This window comes from Falco cherrug, chromosome 9 (genome assembly GCF_023634085.1).
Source record: "Falco cherrug isolate bFalChe1 chromosome 9, bFalChe1.pri, whole genome shotgun sequence".
Classification (NCBI taxonomy): Eukaryota; Metazoa; Chordata; class Aves; order Falconiformes; family Falconidae; genus Falco; species Falco cherrug.
Window position 1 is genome coordinate 4,556,336 of NC_073705.1, and position 16,869 is coordinate 4,573,204.

Sequence of the window (16,869 nt, forward strand, 5' to 3'; positions counted from 1 at the left end):
CGCCCTCCGCCGCTCGCCCGTGGCGCTCGCTGCGCGGGCGGGCAGTTGGCGCTGCGCGGCCGGGGCCGCCGCGCGCAGGCCGGGACTACAGCTCCCGGCGGGCCCTGGCGGCGGCCGGCGCGGCGCCTGAGTGGCTGGCGGGCCGGGGCGGGCGCGGCGGCCCTGCGCCGGGGCAGCGGGATGTGCGCGGAGCTCCCGCCGCCTCTCCCCCGCGGGACGGAGCCGCGGGAGCGACGCCGGGGCGACGAGGCCTCCGGCCGGCCGCCCGCATGGAGCTGAGCGGCGCGGAGGCGGCTTCCACCCGCTTCCTCGGCCTCACTCAGCGGTACCGGCGCCGGGGAGGCGGGGGCCGAGCTCGGGCGGGGCGCGATGCGGAGCGGGCCCGCGCTGCCGATGGCGGGGAGGCGGTGCCGCGCCTCCGCGGGGGGCGGGCCGGGGGGGCCGCGGGGCGGCGGGACACCGGGGCCGCGGGGGCTGCGGCCGGCGGCGCGTCCGGGCTCGGGCGCGCGGTTTGGGCAGCGTTGGGCAGGCGCGGCTGAGCAGCGATGCAGCTCCCCGGAGCGCCCGCCCCGCGGCGGGGAGAGGGCATCGGCGGGGGGCAGCGCGGGGCGCGCAGGCTGCGCCGCGGCGCTCGCACAGGTGCAATCTGCAAACTCACCCCGCCCCGCGCCGCCGTGCCCCCGTCAGACTCCCGATAGGCAAAACTTGTGGTTTGACACCAGGGTCCTAAAAGCACATGCCTACGTGTAGCGCAGCAGTGTGTTTAAACTTGCGCTGTTAGACTTTCGGGACTGTTCCAATGTGGCAGTAGGTTCCGCTGAAGTGGGAGGAAGCTGTCCGCTCTCCTCTTCCTCACGGCTGCGCCTTTACACCGCCCAGCAGATGGGAGAGGCAGGCGCGGTGTGCGCCGGGCGCTGCACGGGTGTGTGTAAGCTGCTCTTTTTTTCAGATGGATAAAGGCTCGTCTGTATTAAAACACTTTGCAATATAAATACATTTTAAATTATCAGGTCAAACTGATCTGAGCCACTGGTAAGCTAACGGAAATACTTCAGTGCTGGCAGTTCTTCTTAATAGGATATAAACTATTTTAAAACTGGCATAACTGCAGCCGCACTGTTTTTCTGATGTCAGTCAGGTCAGGACTGAGGAAGGATGTAATCCAATGAAGAAAATTAGTAAGACAATCTAATATTAATGACAGCATAATTTAAAAATTAGATTATGTGGTATGTCAGTGAGTTGACGAGTACAAATTTTAGTAGTAAGTGAGAACGTAGAGCCAAAGATGCACGCAGGCTGGAGTTCGCTGGGCAATATGTGCATCTATGCAAATGGGCTGATAATGTAAATCTCACCTATGCTTTAATTGAGGCTAAGATGCTTAAATTTCATAAGGTTGTCTGTTGTATATGTTGGTGTGACATTCTGCTTTAAGTACTTTATACAAAGCATGTGGCAAGTATGATATGAAGTAGAAATGAGATACGAGGTTATTAGGTTGAGAAGAAGCAGAGATTAGCTATTGGGTTTAATTCTCATTTTTAAAAGGACTGTTACTGTGTTTGAAAGTTAGGTATGTTTTAAGTACTTTGAGTTGGGATGCAAATGGATAAAAATTAATATTAAAACACTAGTTTTAATTGGTGTTTTCCTTGGATATACTCCTGTTTTTTAATTAGCAAGGGTGGTGTCAGAGAAATGCTTTTGGTACCAAAGGGTGTGGTTTGTGGTGAGACAATGTATTTCTGCAAATTATTGGAATATAGTTTGTGGAGCAGTAGGTGTATGAATGTTTCAGGCACAGAAACTGTTCTTTATGCTTTTCCTGGGCTTTGTGTTTTCCATCTATATCCAGTGATGTAAGAAAATAGACTTATGTCTCCCATTAAATGTGTTCTCTCTTGGTCTTCTCCTCTGCATTATCTGATGAATGTACCCTGTTTTGCTGCATCTGTGAATCTCTGTACCCTTAGTAGGGCTAGATATTGGGTATTTGGTTTGGAATGGAGCCCTGTGGGTTCGCCTTAGAAAGCATGCATGGTTATCATGTCTTTCTTTTTCACCTGTGTTGCAGTAGGGGCCTGTGACCATGGGTTTGCACTGGAGGCTGGCCGCAGTACTGCAGTAACTCTTCTTCTCAAGACCTGATCAAGAGTGATGCAAAGCCTTTGCCAGTTTCCTTGAAGAATGTGACAGTGCCATCTTCTTTTTGTTTTATGTATACTGCTGTTGGCTACTGTCTGCGTGCTTATCATTTTGTCTATCATGCAATGACAGAACTCTGAAACAGCCCTGCTCTCTGTCATTCTGTGGCCCACAAAGCTGATTAAATGTGAAATGTTGGAATATGTTGGAGTGCCTCCTAAAGGCAGCTGGTTTATGGCTTATCGTTACGGAAATGCTCAACAAAAGAAAAAAAGTATCTAATAACTGTACTGGGATTGTTTAGAGAGAAAGTGGGGTTTTTTTGAGGATCTGGAATAGAGGATATATTCATGTGATAGAGAATAGTTTTGTAGACCTCACAACAGTTGTGAAGAGCTTTCTATTTGCAAGTGCAGGTAAAGCATAAATTCTTGGATCAGATGGTCTACTTCCACATCCTCTCTCTCATAGACATCAGGGGGTCTTTATGCTGAACCTTTCTTTCAGTTAATCTTCCTCCAGAATTTTGCTAGAAGCAATGTTGGGTACATCTGACAGTGTGGAGGACAATCATCTTCTCCATGTTGAGGAAAAATAAGATTTGAATGGTAGAACCAAACTTAACTCTACATCTCACATTGTCTTTTGTTTTGCTGTGACTCTCTGGTTGGGAAATGTTACTGCAGTAGTCATTGTTGGGATATCTTAATGATCTTAACCTTAGTCAAGATCAGACCAGTGTATCTGGTCTGGTCTTAATTCTGCCACCATCTTTTGGACATTACTTTCCAGGCTCTTTACCTGGTCTGCCAGGCATATACCTTAATAGGCATTTTGAGGTTTTGTATTTCTAAATAAATGGCTTTCGTGTCATGTCCTCCTTTAACTCCGTAACTTACATTAGTGCATTTGTGTGTTGTATGCCTATATCCATTTTTCAGCTATACAGTCTTTGGGTTTGAATACTTTTTTAATGTGTGTTTTTTTTAAGCTTTTTGTTAGCTACTGACTTTATCTTTGCAGCATTAATGTGCTCAGATCTCAGCATGCTTTTCCTGACAGTTTGACTTTCACTCAGCTGGAATATCACCAAATTAAGGTATAGGACTTACACACACTTAGTTTGTGTGTATGCAGATAGTTCTAAAATGCCTTCATAACTCCCTGGGTTTTTCACGCAGGTAATTCATGAGATGGCATTTTCCTCTAGTGTCGTGCTTTTTGCACTTAGCTTTGCCACAAGGCAGAAAGTAGTTCAGTTTTATAAACCTCAGCTTGTTTTTTCTCCTGCTTTGGAGACCTGTGGCATGACTGATGAAAGTCTCTAAAAATTATCCAGACAGAGATGGTTCCATTCAAAGCACAGTAGGCCAGATGGTCTTTGTGGTGACTTTCTGATATGTATTATATTTGTGTTTGGGGTTGTCCAGATGTTGGACACACAAAACAGTGACCTGGTTTTCCCAAGACTTTAAAAGATTTGTTGTGCTAGTGACTGTTGCTGGATTTTTTTAATTATTTTTTTTTTTTACCCATTCCTTGAATTGTCATCTTACGTATATTTCTTCATTTGATCAAAGACTGAATTTCAGAGCTCAGTGACAGCAAAATCTCTCTTGACTCCTGTTTCCATAACATTCTGCCACCAATACTGACGGTGACAAGTGTTCATTGATCGGAATTGCTATTACAGTGGTTTCTAAGGCAACACCTTAGCCACAAAACTGAATTTTGTAGAACAAAAGTAGCATGCAAAGAAAATGCTAGCACTACCACGATTGCCTGATTTTTCTGTGAAAGAAAAAAACCACAACCAAAACCGCACTGCCTTAAAATATATTGCAAATGAGGCATTCCATTTGTTGCATGGAGGATCTGCCAAATTTCATGTCAGGAACTCTAAAAATGGCATTTGATGCATTATTACTTTTTAGGTTTTATCTGAACTTTCCAAATTCTCTCCAAGATTTGTGAAGAGGCAAAGGATCGCTTTCAGCCCATACAGAACTAACGTTGGGAACTCTTTTGTTCTATCTGGAAAGGAAAAGAAAATCTGATGTATTTATTTTCTTTGTATAGATGCTAATCTTGAAATACTTTGTTACGCAGTCTTAATAACTGCAGAAAAGAACTTGTTAGCCCAATTGATGTGTGTTTCCTTCTGAAAGACGAGAACTCATGAATAGTAGCTTCAAAATTTTTCTTTCCCGCAAACATATTGAAGTAAAGTTTTGTGGTTGTTCGTTTGTTTGGGTTTTTTTTATACTTCAGATGATGGAAAGATGGAAGAAAGTGATGCATTTGTAATGAAATGTAAACTTTGTGTGATTTCCTTTTAAAATGTAGGAGTAGGGTGAAAAGAGGCTGTCCAAATAAACTTTGAATGAAGATGTCAATTGTTGGTATGAAACCACAAAAAGTAGAAGGTAACTGTAACAGAAGTTACCTGCATTCAGTCTTTTCGCTGCTCTGGGCCATCTTCTCTGTTGCAGGCTCAGAAGGAGCTTTAAGTGTTGAGGTGTGTTACAGCTCCTGTGCAGCAGTGCAGCAGCGTTGCAGGGCAGGGTTCACTCAAAGGTCCAACAGCACTAGTGGTAGCTGTAGAAAAGTAATAGACGTGAAGTCCTTGTGGTGTGTGATTGCTTAAGATTTGAACCTGCTTCTGGATGCTCAGACTTCCTGACTTTCTTCTCTTGGTCTCAATTAAGATTGTTTCATCTTTGCCCAGATCATAAGGCTCTGAAAATCCTCAGTGTCACAAATGTGAAAAGATAAAGATGTACTGCTGCAGACTTTGAAAGTGCCATCTTTGGGCCATGGGTAGCAACTTGAAGTAGCTTTCCTTACTCACTGGAGCGGGTTCTTATTGTGGCTCGTTTGTAATTTAAATACGTCTTAATTTTTTAATACTGTTTCTCTTATCATTTTGTTTCCATCTGCTTTCTGGCCTGCTGTGGGGGGAAAAGGAGGAGTTGTTACTCTCAATTAGACTGCAAGCTGTTTGCATTGCAGGCTTTAACATTTTTTTTTTTGATATCAGTAAGTACAGTAAGGCTCTGAAATTCTTATGTCTACAAACAGCTCATCATAAGTAATATCAAATTGTAGCTGCTTTGATGACAAGGGCTGTTAGATCAGGACCCAAGCCCAATTTCTTCTTGTATCACAGACTTTTTCCATCTCTGCTGTGCAGGTTCCTGATACAGGAACTTATTTTTTTCCTGAAAGATATTTCATGCCAATTCTCAGGAAGGTTAAGATTAATAACTGTCCCCAGTCAAACATATGTTTGTCATACAGGCGACCACAAGCTGAAAGCTTAAATCATTGTATTTGTGTTCAGGTTATAATACTTCAGAGTGGTTGTTTAGGAGTTTGTAAACCTTCTTCTGATGTAGATTAGGCTCAGTTCCTGTAGGCGGTTTCCCTCAAGTCACTTCTATTACTGCTGATGTGGCATGTACGCGTGTGCCCCCATAGATGTCAACACAGACTGTGGCTTCACTGCCTTCAGGGGTCAAACTGGCTATATTACAGTCATTTAAGCTTAGGAAGCAGTGCAGGTATGTTTGTGCGACAAGGGGTCTGTCTGAAAGGCAGCTGACTGAGAAAGTACAGGGTATGCGTTACCAGAAGCAAAAGTGTCATATGAAGGTTTTATTCATGTGAAGTTAGAAAGGCAGCTCTGCTGTTGCAGCAGCTAACATTCCTGCTTCAGTGTGGGTCATTTAAAATTACTGTTGTCATGTTCTTATTCTTCCCGCATGATTTACATACTGGAAGCAAATACTAGAATTATTTCGGTGAGTTTTAAAGTTCTGTTAGATATGGCTGGTTTGTATTGCTTCTCCTTGGGTAAAGATGTGGAATCCAACTGAACAGAACTCAGAAATATGAATTGCATTTAAGAAATTTTAAGTACTTATAAACACAGATCCAAATAGAAAAGCTGTCTAAGAGTTAAAATGTTTTGGAGTCTGGTGTTGCAGTATCTCATACAGTCAAGAAGCACATAGGAGGATGTTGCATTAAAATTTAGATATTTTGTTTATCAATATAACATTGCAATTTACAGTACTGATAATTCTCAGAAAAATCAGTCTCTTACTGCTGGAGAGTTTATTGTTGTCTTGGTTGGTTTACCATTAAAATTAAATTACTATATTTTCATTACTGTTGACTGAAGGGTGAACTGTAAGTTTGGAATATGATGGAGGGATTGAGCTGCTAGCCCTGGTACAGACTGGGTAATCAAGGTTTATGTTAAATTTGCATCTAAATCCTTATTTAGCTTGTGTTTGTAACACATATATCCCCATTACAAAGGCAGGAGGCTTAGTGTTTATAGTTAGGAAAGGTGTTTGCTATCCGTTTTAGCCTCATGAAGCTGGGAGTGGTGTGCTTAATGTGATATGACGGCATGAGACTGTATGTGATAATGCACATAGATTTTGAACTTTGCATGCTAGGATTACTTTTGCTTGCTTGGTAATTTTATCTTTGTTAAGGTTATTGGGGGGAAAGTCTATGAAATGCTGTTCTTTCCTTACGCTTTCAATTAAAGTAATTGTTTGGTTTCTCTTTGGGCATAGGCTAAAAAAAGACTGGAAAAAAACAGTAGCAACTTACTAAGTGTGAGTTGAGAATAGTGCAGATGTTTGAGGCATTAAGTTTACTGTAGGTTTTTCTTCCCATAGATTAAATGCAGATTTCAAACATGTTTATAAACCACCACCCACTTTGGAACTCTGATCACGTCATGACTAAATATTTAATTTAATCATAGCTTTTGCTTCTGTTCAGGACACAGACATTTCTTTTCCTTTGAGGGTAAGGCCTCTGGGTCTGGCCTCTGAAAGCCAGACTGCAATGGCTGCTAGAGATTGTGTATATTTTAAGAAGGGTTCCCTGCAGTAATGGGTTTATACGCTGCAAACCTTGTTCAGCAGGAGTGGTGTATGTTAATGGCAAGGTACAATGTTGCAGGAGATGTAAGGCTAGTTGACTTGTGTACACTGATGAAGCATTTCTATTCCAGCTCTGTCTCTGAAGATCTGGGTTGCAGACGTGGAGAGTTTAGCAGAAAGCATTATGGATCAGTGGAGCTTGTAAGTTTACATAGCCTGTCCTTTGATTTTAGCAGCTGATAATGCAGAGCTCAAATCTTTTTCATTTCCAAGTAAAAAAGTTGATCTAGTATGAGAAATGTGCTTTCTAACCTGGACTTGAAAGTTACAGGGTAATAAAAAGAGGCTTCACAGAATAGGTATTACACCTGTGCTAGGAAATCTTTTTACTACCTTATTTATGAATATTTAATCATAACAGGACAGGAAGTGTTATATAGATACCATGTTTACCCCCAGGTGGAAATTGAGCCATTTTTCCTCTTACAAGCTGAAGATTGCAAAATATTAGGGTAGTATTTGAAAAAGTACTTGCAATTATGTGGGTTAAACTATGTGTGCTGGTCTGTGTACATATGTATGTGTGTGTGTGATTTTATGTGTATAGGCCTCAGAGTAGTGGGAGAGGGCTTAAAATTAAAAGAACTGGTCAGAATAAGGATATTGAAAACTCTTCCCTAAAATCTGCCAGTTATTCTGTGTTTGCTTCAAATTCAAAGATTGAGTTGGCACTTCATTTTTCTCACAGACACATTTCCCTGCGGTGAAAATAGCAGTGTCAGCACTTAACATCACTGTATACAAGGCCATACTGAAATTACATAAACTTACTACAGGAAAACAGAAGTGGTGAGGGGTAAAGAAACTGAACTCCAGATCTCTTACTGTGAGAATAAGTCACTATTTTTCTACTAGCTATAGTCATAATTTAAATTTCTTGGATAGTATATTCATTAATATGTTCGTAAATTAATGGCTTAGTTGCTGGAAGTCGCATTGCAAGAACACCAGGTATCTTTCTTTTCTTTCTGTATGTTCCACATATTAGAGGGGGTGTTTTAATAAAAAAAAAAAGTGAACTGCTTTCTGCTGAGCGGGTCTTTCATTACTAGTGCTTAGATTCTTCTGCTGGAAAAGAAAAAAAATACTGGTAATTATAAATTCACAGTAAGCTCACACAAATGGACTTGTGTTTTGATCGATTTTCTTAAAATTCTGCTAGTATTTTATGAAAGTGCATCTTTATCTTTCGGAGTATGAATGTATAAAGGTGCTTGTTACCCTTTCAGATTTCTAGATGTTTAATATTGAACCTTTCTTGCTTAATATTTTCCTCAGCAGCATCTCAGTTGCTCAGTTATTTCCACCTTTTATTTATTACAGCACAATTATTTTGTCTCTGTCTTAAACATTTTTTCTTATGTCTTTCCCACTGGTGCAATACGACCAGTTGTCCATAAAATTTCTCTTCAAACTTATACAAGACACCAGTATGTGTTGGAGTTCTGGCCATGTTAGTTTATTCCTGACATAGCCTCAGATCACCTCAAATTGGCAAGCAGCAAAGAGAACTTCCAAGTGTTGTGATAACTCTTCCACCAAGTAAAGGGATAAAGTATTATCCTAGAATAATATGGATTGCTAGATGCAAGCAAGGAATGATTGGTTATTGTTGTTCAGGTCCTGTTTTGTAAGTTTGGTATGATACATGACAATCTCATTTTTTACAGTTTTGAGAGGAGTAACATGCAATATCGTTGGCAGCATTTTCCTTCTTTTGTAGGGAACCTAAGCAGTGTTGCTGAACACATCAGAATTATGTTACCCTATGTTTTACTGACTTCTCAGGAGCTTTTTTTAACAAAGAGTTTCAGTGTTCTGGGACTCTCTAGATTCCCTTATAAAAAGACCAGGCATTCCTTCTAGAGTATTTATGAAACTGTTGAAGTCTTCAGCTGGAAACAAGCCATATTTTCTGGTGTTAATGCTGGAAACGGACCAGGACATCTCCTGTACCTTATGTTGTTCAGTATCATCACTGTTATGTTTGGAGATTCTTGCTGCTCTCCATCTCCTGAAAAAATCTATAAATAAAATGCAGTAAAAGACTGCTAGTCCCAATAATACTGCCAACAAGTAGAGTTTTAGCCTTAACAAGGTTGAGAGGGCAAGAATCATCACATCTGTAAGACTCATTGTTTGGAAAGGTGCAAACTTCGAGATCAGTTTCTGGAAAGTGGACAAGTCCCTCTGTAGGCATTCTGTGTGTTGGCGCAGCCAAAATCTTGAGACAGGAGAATTTCTGATTAGTATGGGATCGAGCAAAAGAGTGAACAGCTCTCCCACTCATGCCTCCTTAGAGTTATAATTGGGTCATTCCAAATCTGTAGTCTAATTAGTAGTAGTTGTGCTGATCCCTTCCCTGTGGGTAGTCATATAATGCCTGGGAGAAGAGGAAGCCATGGTAAACTTTGATTGCTGGTTATATGGCTATTTTTGGAACTAGAACTTCTATCTTAATATCTCTTATAGCTTATATCTAGTGATGCTGATGGAGCCATTCAAAGAGCTGGACGGTTCCGTGTGGAGAATGGCTCCTCTGGTGAGGTAAGTGGCTAAAGATACTTATAGAAAGCTGCAGAAATAGTTCTGTTTCAGTTATTCTTCACCACTAAAAGATGTATTTGCATTCAATTACTAAGAAAGAGGACTTGAAAATGGTAAATAATAGGAGAATGTGAGAATCTAAGAGGAGGGAGATGGTGGGTCCCACACACACACACCAAAGTCTAGCTTAGCTGCTCTTTCAAGATTATGTGGTCTTGACAGTTTAATTTTTTTAAAGGGAAAAAATGGTATTCCATTTAGTTTTGGTAATGTTTTGCTCACCTGATCATGTTAGAAGAAAAAGACCTATCTTCTGAGTAACACTTTGCATTCTCTAGTTCATCACTTTATATTGGTGTCCTGGTGATACTACAAGCTGGTTGCTTGAACCCAGGTGCTACTGTTTTCAGCCTTTGTGCTTTTAAGTTTTTCCTTCAGTGTGATGAGGTTATAGCTTCATTTTATTCCCCTTTAGTTGTCTTTCAGCAGCTATGCTTATCTTTAAATAAGAGATAAAGAAGCTGAGTGGAGCCTGAGAGTCATTCGCTCCAGTTCTTTTGTGTTCCCTGTAACCTCTCCAGTGATACTTGGGTTTCTACTTATCCTCATTTTTTATCTTCCTTTGCAAAACTTTTTCAGCTGTAAATATCTTAATATTGAAAGAAAGAAAGAAGACCTCATATTCTTGAAATATATGAGAGGTCCTGGTAAGCTTGTATTGAACTAATATTAACAGTAAACAATGATCATCTGTTTGCAGCAGCACTGGGTGCAGAGTTTAAAGCAATCTAACTATTCTGCATTGATTCTCAGGGGGGTTGTGTTCTGCACACTTTTTAGTTCACTTTCATGAAGTTCAATTAGCTTGTATCACAGAAGGATTCTCTGAGTGTGTGATGAATGGCCATATGGTGAATGGATATGGAGAATGGCTTTTTCTCTGCATACGTGAACTTTTAGTGGAAAAGGACTTGAGGGATGCTTGGGGGTTTTATCTGGCCTATCCAGAAACAACATGGAAGAACTTCAAGAGCATGCTCTGGTCTAGCGAGGAGTCTTTGAGGATTATTTTGGGAAGAACTGAGAAAATAAAAAGTTGAAGGCAGAATTCTGATTATTTATTTAAAAGTTTTAAAAACACTGGTCTTCAAATTCCAAATTGAAATATCTTCTTTTCAGTGGGGTGGTACAATAGGAAAAGACCGTAGTTACTTAGAAAGAAAAGGGGGTGGGGTGGTGGTGGGGGTTGCAGGGGAGAAGGAGAGGGAGAAATTTTAGTATCATCTGCACAACAGCTGACTTCAGAATAATTCTTTGCTTTTTAGTACACAGCTAAAGCTCTTCTGGTGAATCAGCCACTCTTGATTGGCTTTTGCCTATATTATGTTCTTTTTTTGCACTTGGCATTTGATCTGACAGTCTCCCAATTCTGTTTCAGAATACAGACTATACTCCGGGTACATGGCACAGAACGGACGTGCATTTGGAAAACCCAGAGTATCATACACGATGGTATTTCAAATATTTTTTAGGGAAAGGTAATCATCTTTTTGCAAATGGATTGGAAGTTTTGATCAATGAAAATGTAATGTAGGTTTGAATTGCTGTTATTTAAATACGGAAAGAAGTATGGTGTTAATTTAGTATTAATGCATTTTCTGTACAGAAAACAAATTATTGTTTCATGTATTTTCAACCTGAAGACAGAGAATGGGTTTCTGTAAGCCATCAAAAAGAGATGTTTTGAAACCCTTCTTGGCCTTGAGGGCTGTACCTATCTCTTGGTTGGTTTTTGTTTTTTTTTACTCATCTGTATGTAAATACATAATTATTTATGTAGATAAGTATATATTTTTACACATGAATGCATGTATTTACACATTTATACATGTGTGTGTCTGGGTCTGTGCGTGCATGTCTGTGTATGAGCATGTGAGCAGGTATGCGTGTCTTCTTTCTCACTATGTTTCTTGTTTTTCCCTAACAGTTCATCAAAATTATATAGGTACAGATGCAGAGAAGAACCCTTTCTTTCTGTCCGTTGTACTGTCTGACCAAAATAATCAGCGTGTTCCTCAATACCATTCAATACTGTGGAGAAAAACAGTAAGAAACAAATACTTAACTGCTGCTCTGACTTTTTGTTTGTTTTGGATATGTTTATCACAGACCTTTTTGCTTTCTTCAGAATTTCAGCATTTAATACGTATTTTTTCATTTTATACGATAAGAATATGTAACTCCACCATAGCAGATAAAATTAAACTAGCTTTGTAGGTAACATTGTACTAAACTTTCGGACATAAATCTGTAATGTCAGATATTTTTTAATTGTTCTTACCTGCAACCCTGTGTTATTTTTAGAAATGTTGCCTAAATTGTTCTTGTTTATGCCCTGCGATCAATTTAGGCAATGACTTTATACAAAAATTCTAAAAGCAGTATACAACGTTAAGAAAATAGGCAGGTGTGATACTGTTTTCACTAGTATTGTTTAATGATTTATTTATTCTTTTCACTTAATGTTCCATAAGAGCCTTTTATCCAAGCAATTAATCTAAAACTCCTGCATGCACACGTGGTTCACCCTTTTTTTTTTTTTTTTTTTTTAAAGAAATAGCTTGTCACTTCTACTAGTGTCAGCAGTCCTTATATCACATGCCAAGGTAGCCAAAACTAAGTAAAAAATAATTTTTTTCACCTTCCATGACTTTTCACATTCCTTTTTTCTTCTTTATTTTTTTTCCCCTTTTCAAACAAGCAGTAAATATGGCTCAGTAAAACTAGCATGTTTTTGTTCTTTTTTTTAACTTGTTTTTATTAATATTCATAGTTGAATACACATAAAAATTCACTATGTCCTGTAATATCTCCTAGCTTTTTTCTTTACAGGGTACTCAGAAAATATGTCTGCCTTATAGTCCCACAAAAACATTATCAGTGAAATCTATATTAAGGTATGTATTACCAAGTAAGTTATCAGTTAAGATATTTGCCTGTATGCCTTGTCCTGTAATTCAGAAGCTCATGTTGCATGGTTTTCGTGATAGATTTGTAAAAACAGGTTTACAAATCTTAATGATTGAAGGCAGCAAAAAGTGGTTTTAAAGCCTGTTCTGGAATAGACAAAGTGACAACTTAAAGTGGAGAAGAATCCTTAGCCCTTTTTCTTCAGCAGAGGGACTGTTCTCAGGTTGATTGGAAAGCAGGTGCTAAGTGGAACTGCAGTGGGTGAGAAGAGATACCTTTTATAGTTAGAGAGACAATAAACAGACCTAAGGAACAGCAGAGACTGACTGGAGGGGTGGTTATTATGTGACCCTAGCAGGAGGAAGCAAACAGGGGAGAAACCAAGAATTACGTCTTCAGTTAATGGTCTCCCTGTAAGTCTCACCATGGGTGTTACACACAGTGAAGCCAAGAAAATTCCTTCCTTTAGCCAGCATCTGTATGGGCATGCTTTTGAGGCAGAAGAGAATATAAAGTAAGGAAGCTTGACACCATTTCCATGTCTTTCAACTTTATAATCAGCTGAAGTGGTAGAAGATCTGTTTGCAAAGTGTTCGTTCAAACTTAATCTGCAGTTTTTACAATCTAATCATGTGGTGTGTTTTCTCAACCTCCTCACTAACCTCTTCAAATGCATCTTCTGTAAGGATTTTACCTCCTCTGAAAACCCATAAAAAGTGTCTTTGTTTGCCAAATGGGTAGCATGTGCCAGGTAAACAAGAAGTCTGCATGTCTTCAGAACCTTTGGTCACTATAGAGTATGAGCAAATGCCTCTTGCTTGGTTGAAGCTGGTACGTGGGATAACACTGCCAGTCCTGATGTGAAAGGAGAATTCTGGGAACAGGGCGTGTGTTGGGATGTGAAGTCGGTACCATCAAATCTGGATTTTCCAACACCTGTACAAGATGTCTGAGAGGTCCCAGACCACTGAATGTCCCAGAGGGGCTTGCAGGTCCATTGAGCCTTGCGTCTTAATTCTGATTTCCTGAGCTGTGGCTTGTTTGGAGTGTCAAGATGGTGAGTTGGAAACACTTCAGATCTCTTTCATCTTTTTCATCAAGATGAGCTAAATGTTGTCTTCTAGCTCCTATGGCACCGGCTTGAGTAGCGTTCCCAGTTGTCAGTACTGCATGTTGTACCTGCGTGAGCACCTGATCTTCCGTGTCTGCCCACCAGTGCTGAAATACCTCTTCCTAGCCGCCCGTCCTAACCCAGCCTCTCCGTCCACTCTCACCCACATAGACATTTTTGGTCAGGCATCCCAGGGTGGAGAAACTGTCTTCTGTTAACGAGAGTCGTAACTCCTTTGCTGAAGTGCCCTCATGTGTTCCATCCTCTGACACTTCACTACTCTACCAGGGAAAGGGCAGGCTTCTTTCAGACCTTGTTCCCTGCTTCTCCCAAGGTGTGTGCCACGTTGTCACATGAAGGGGTGGGGTGGGGGGGGAGCGGTACGTAATCCTCTCAACCCCAAGTGTTTGATCTGTCTATTAGCACCCCAGGAAAGGAGAGACCCTTGTTCCCGACCAGTCTGTCAGCGTCCCATTACAGGGACCCTTCACTGAACAGTCCCACTGGATCGAAGGGCAATTCGACTGACTTGCTCAGGGCAACACACTAGCAGCATTAGGGGGACCCCTCAGCGGGTCTTCCCACTTTGTTTGAAAGTATTACCTGCTGCCGTCAACTGCCAGTGCCCACAAAGGACTCACACTAACAGTTCACAAAATAACACTCTTTATTAATAGGAAATCGTGACAAATTAAGGTTTTGCCAGTGATAGGGACTCTCTGCAAAAACAGGCTTGGAATTATATACAACTAAACTACATACAACTAAATCATAATCACTAATAACAGCTAGCATGAGTTAGTTATTTAGCATGCATAAAACAAAGTTCTTACCCGATAGGTGTCCCTATGGGGGAGAAGACAGGTTCAGCCCACTGACGGATCCCAGAAGTTCTGATGGAGTCTTCCCTGATTTCTCCCCTCATCTGCCTACTTTTTATACTTCATAGTACATTGCATATTCATTCATCATACGCAGGATTAGTTACGAGTTTCTCACTTCTAATACGAATTAGTATGTATCCTCAGATAGCACTGCTGAAGTTCTCTGCTAACTACGCGTGCTCCTTAGGCGGGGTTTTGCCCTCCTTTGCGGGGGCTGTTTGAGTTGGAGGTTGTGATCTCCCACTAAGAATAAGGCAATTATCTTTGTCTTATTTTCAACTAATTTTCTGTTGATGTCAGTGGATTGCAACACCTTATCATCCTGTTTCCTCTCGTAGCCCGAACTTTCCTCACTTGAAGGTTTCTTTCTGCATAACTTCGATAACGGCGTTGTTTTCACTACCTGTTCTTTGTTTCTCATCCTCCCCATGGCTGACTACCTTGGTGAGAAGTCCCTTCATAACAACTATAGAGAGTGAGTCAGCTTGACCTAGCTTTGTGAACACTGAATCAGAGTTGGGTAATCGGGGAGTTTAGACAATTCCCCCCTGCTTTGGACTTAATTTCAGTCCAGGACCAGTCCATTTCCATCACATTTAGGCAGAGCTTGAGTGACTTTAGTCATGCATATTGTTGTTACTAATTGGTGTTGTGTGCCCAGTGAGGTGTAGTAGTACCTTGGAAGCAGGCAGCTTTGAGATGGAGGTGTGCGTTAGTATTACAATGAGATTATTTCAGTTGAGGAAAGTAATTTCACCATAATGGTTGGCTCGGCCACAGACGTCTCCTGGATTCTTCCTATGACAAGTGGTATGCAGCTTATCAGCTGTGTGGTGCCGTCTGGTTCCCTTTCCTGCAGGGAGCATGACAGCCTGGCCATGGTGTCTCCACTCCGCACCGTCCTCTGTCACCGCTATCCGCGTGCGCTGAGCTGCCAGGACGTGTTGCTTAGGGCACTGTGGTGATACAGATTCTGTGCATGCCAACCATCCTGAAGGCCATAGCTGTGTTTTACCCTAAAAAAGCTTTCTGTAATACTATGCTTCTGTTAGGACGCAATTTTCTCTAATTCCCCCCCTCAAGGTGATTTTCCCACACACCTGCAGGCAGCAGGACTAACTTAATCTCCTTTTGCCCACTTGGGCTTGGACTAAAATCCCTTCCCTGACTATTCTTAAGCTTTTACAGCCTTTGAGCCTTCCCTCGGGCCTGGTTGATAGTCCTTTGCCATTTCACCCTGTTCACAGCCAGCATAAGTCTAGGTACAGACTATCTGAAAGAATTTCAGTTACATGATAAACCTGCTTTTTTGTAAATTAATTGTAACATTTTAATTGCTTTCAAAGGAAACTACAGGAAGTCCTGTCCACATGGTGACCTAGCATAAGCAATGATGGAAAGGGGCATCAGATGTGACCTCCGTGTCAGCTCACTGTGCCTCAGACAGACTGCATTTGGCGTGCTGCGCAGCTCCAGAAATTAATGCTAGGGAAAAAATGGGCAAAAATAATAGTAAATGTAGAAACATGAGTTAGGAAAAAATGCTGTAAGTTAGGTATTTCTGTTGGTTGAGGCAGTTGATCTTACTACTTATTTAAATACTTTTTCATGTTGTCTTTGTGGATCTTTGGTGTGTGAATTTGATGCTGAACAGCTCGTTTTTCATTTGACTTGCCTTGAATTACTTTAGAAGAGATAGAAGAGAAGCTTATGAAATAGAATAGGTTATTGAGTCTTCCTAAAATGCTCACAACGATTACGTATAAAGCCAAAGTGAAGGGTCATCGATGGAATAAAATTCTGTGCTTTATAAGTAAATACAGTACATTTAAACCTGATCTCCGTGCAGGGTCCTAGTTATTTCTGGTTTTAAAATCCAAAAGAATTTTAGGAAGTCTTAGAGGTTAGTATTGTGGGAAATAAATGGCTCTTCCACAAAAAATTCCACGTAAGCAAGGCTCTTTGAACAATTATTTTTGAAATCGGTTCTAACTACAACCAGTTTAATGTTGAAATGTATACTTGCTCTCCTGTAAAGCAGTATTTCATTTGCATTTCAGTGCTATGAGTCTTGACAAATTTGAGAAGAGCCCAAGGGAAATTTTTCATCCTGAGATACAAAAGGTAGGAGGTGACTTCTTTTTTTGTTTGGTTGTGTTTTTTTATTATTTTCTGGAAAAATAAGTCATTAAGTATAAATGCTACTGGTTTGTTTCTTTCAGTAACAGGGTAATAATGATGA

At 40.8% G+C, this 16,869-nt stretch overlaps 1 protein-coding gene across 9 annotated transcripts in view; it reads left to right on the forward strand.

The window, feature by feature from the left end:
- GARNL3 (GTPase activating Rap/RanGAP domain like 3) overlaps positions 1-16,869 on the forward strand; it is an 80,402-nt gene that overhangs the window by 25,275 nt on the left and 38,258 nt on the right. For 4 of the 9 annotated variants that reach the window (XM_055720547.1, XM_055720550.1, XM_055720548.1 and 1 more), the window contains one exon: positions 16,688-16,751. In XM_055720547.1, coding sequence (XP_055576522.1) covers positions 16,692-16,751 — 60 coding nt within the window. In that variant the 5' untranslated portion in view covers positions 16,688-16,691. Of the gene's footprint in view, positions 1-134; positions 326-7,049; positions 7,257-9,587; positions 9,663-11,100; positions 11,201-11,649; positions 11,769-12,539; positions 12,620-16,687; positions 16,752-16,869 lie in introns of those variants that run through there. The other 5 variants (XM_055720543.1, XM_055720545.1, XM_055720544.1 and 2 more) reach the window with 3 other exon arrangements.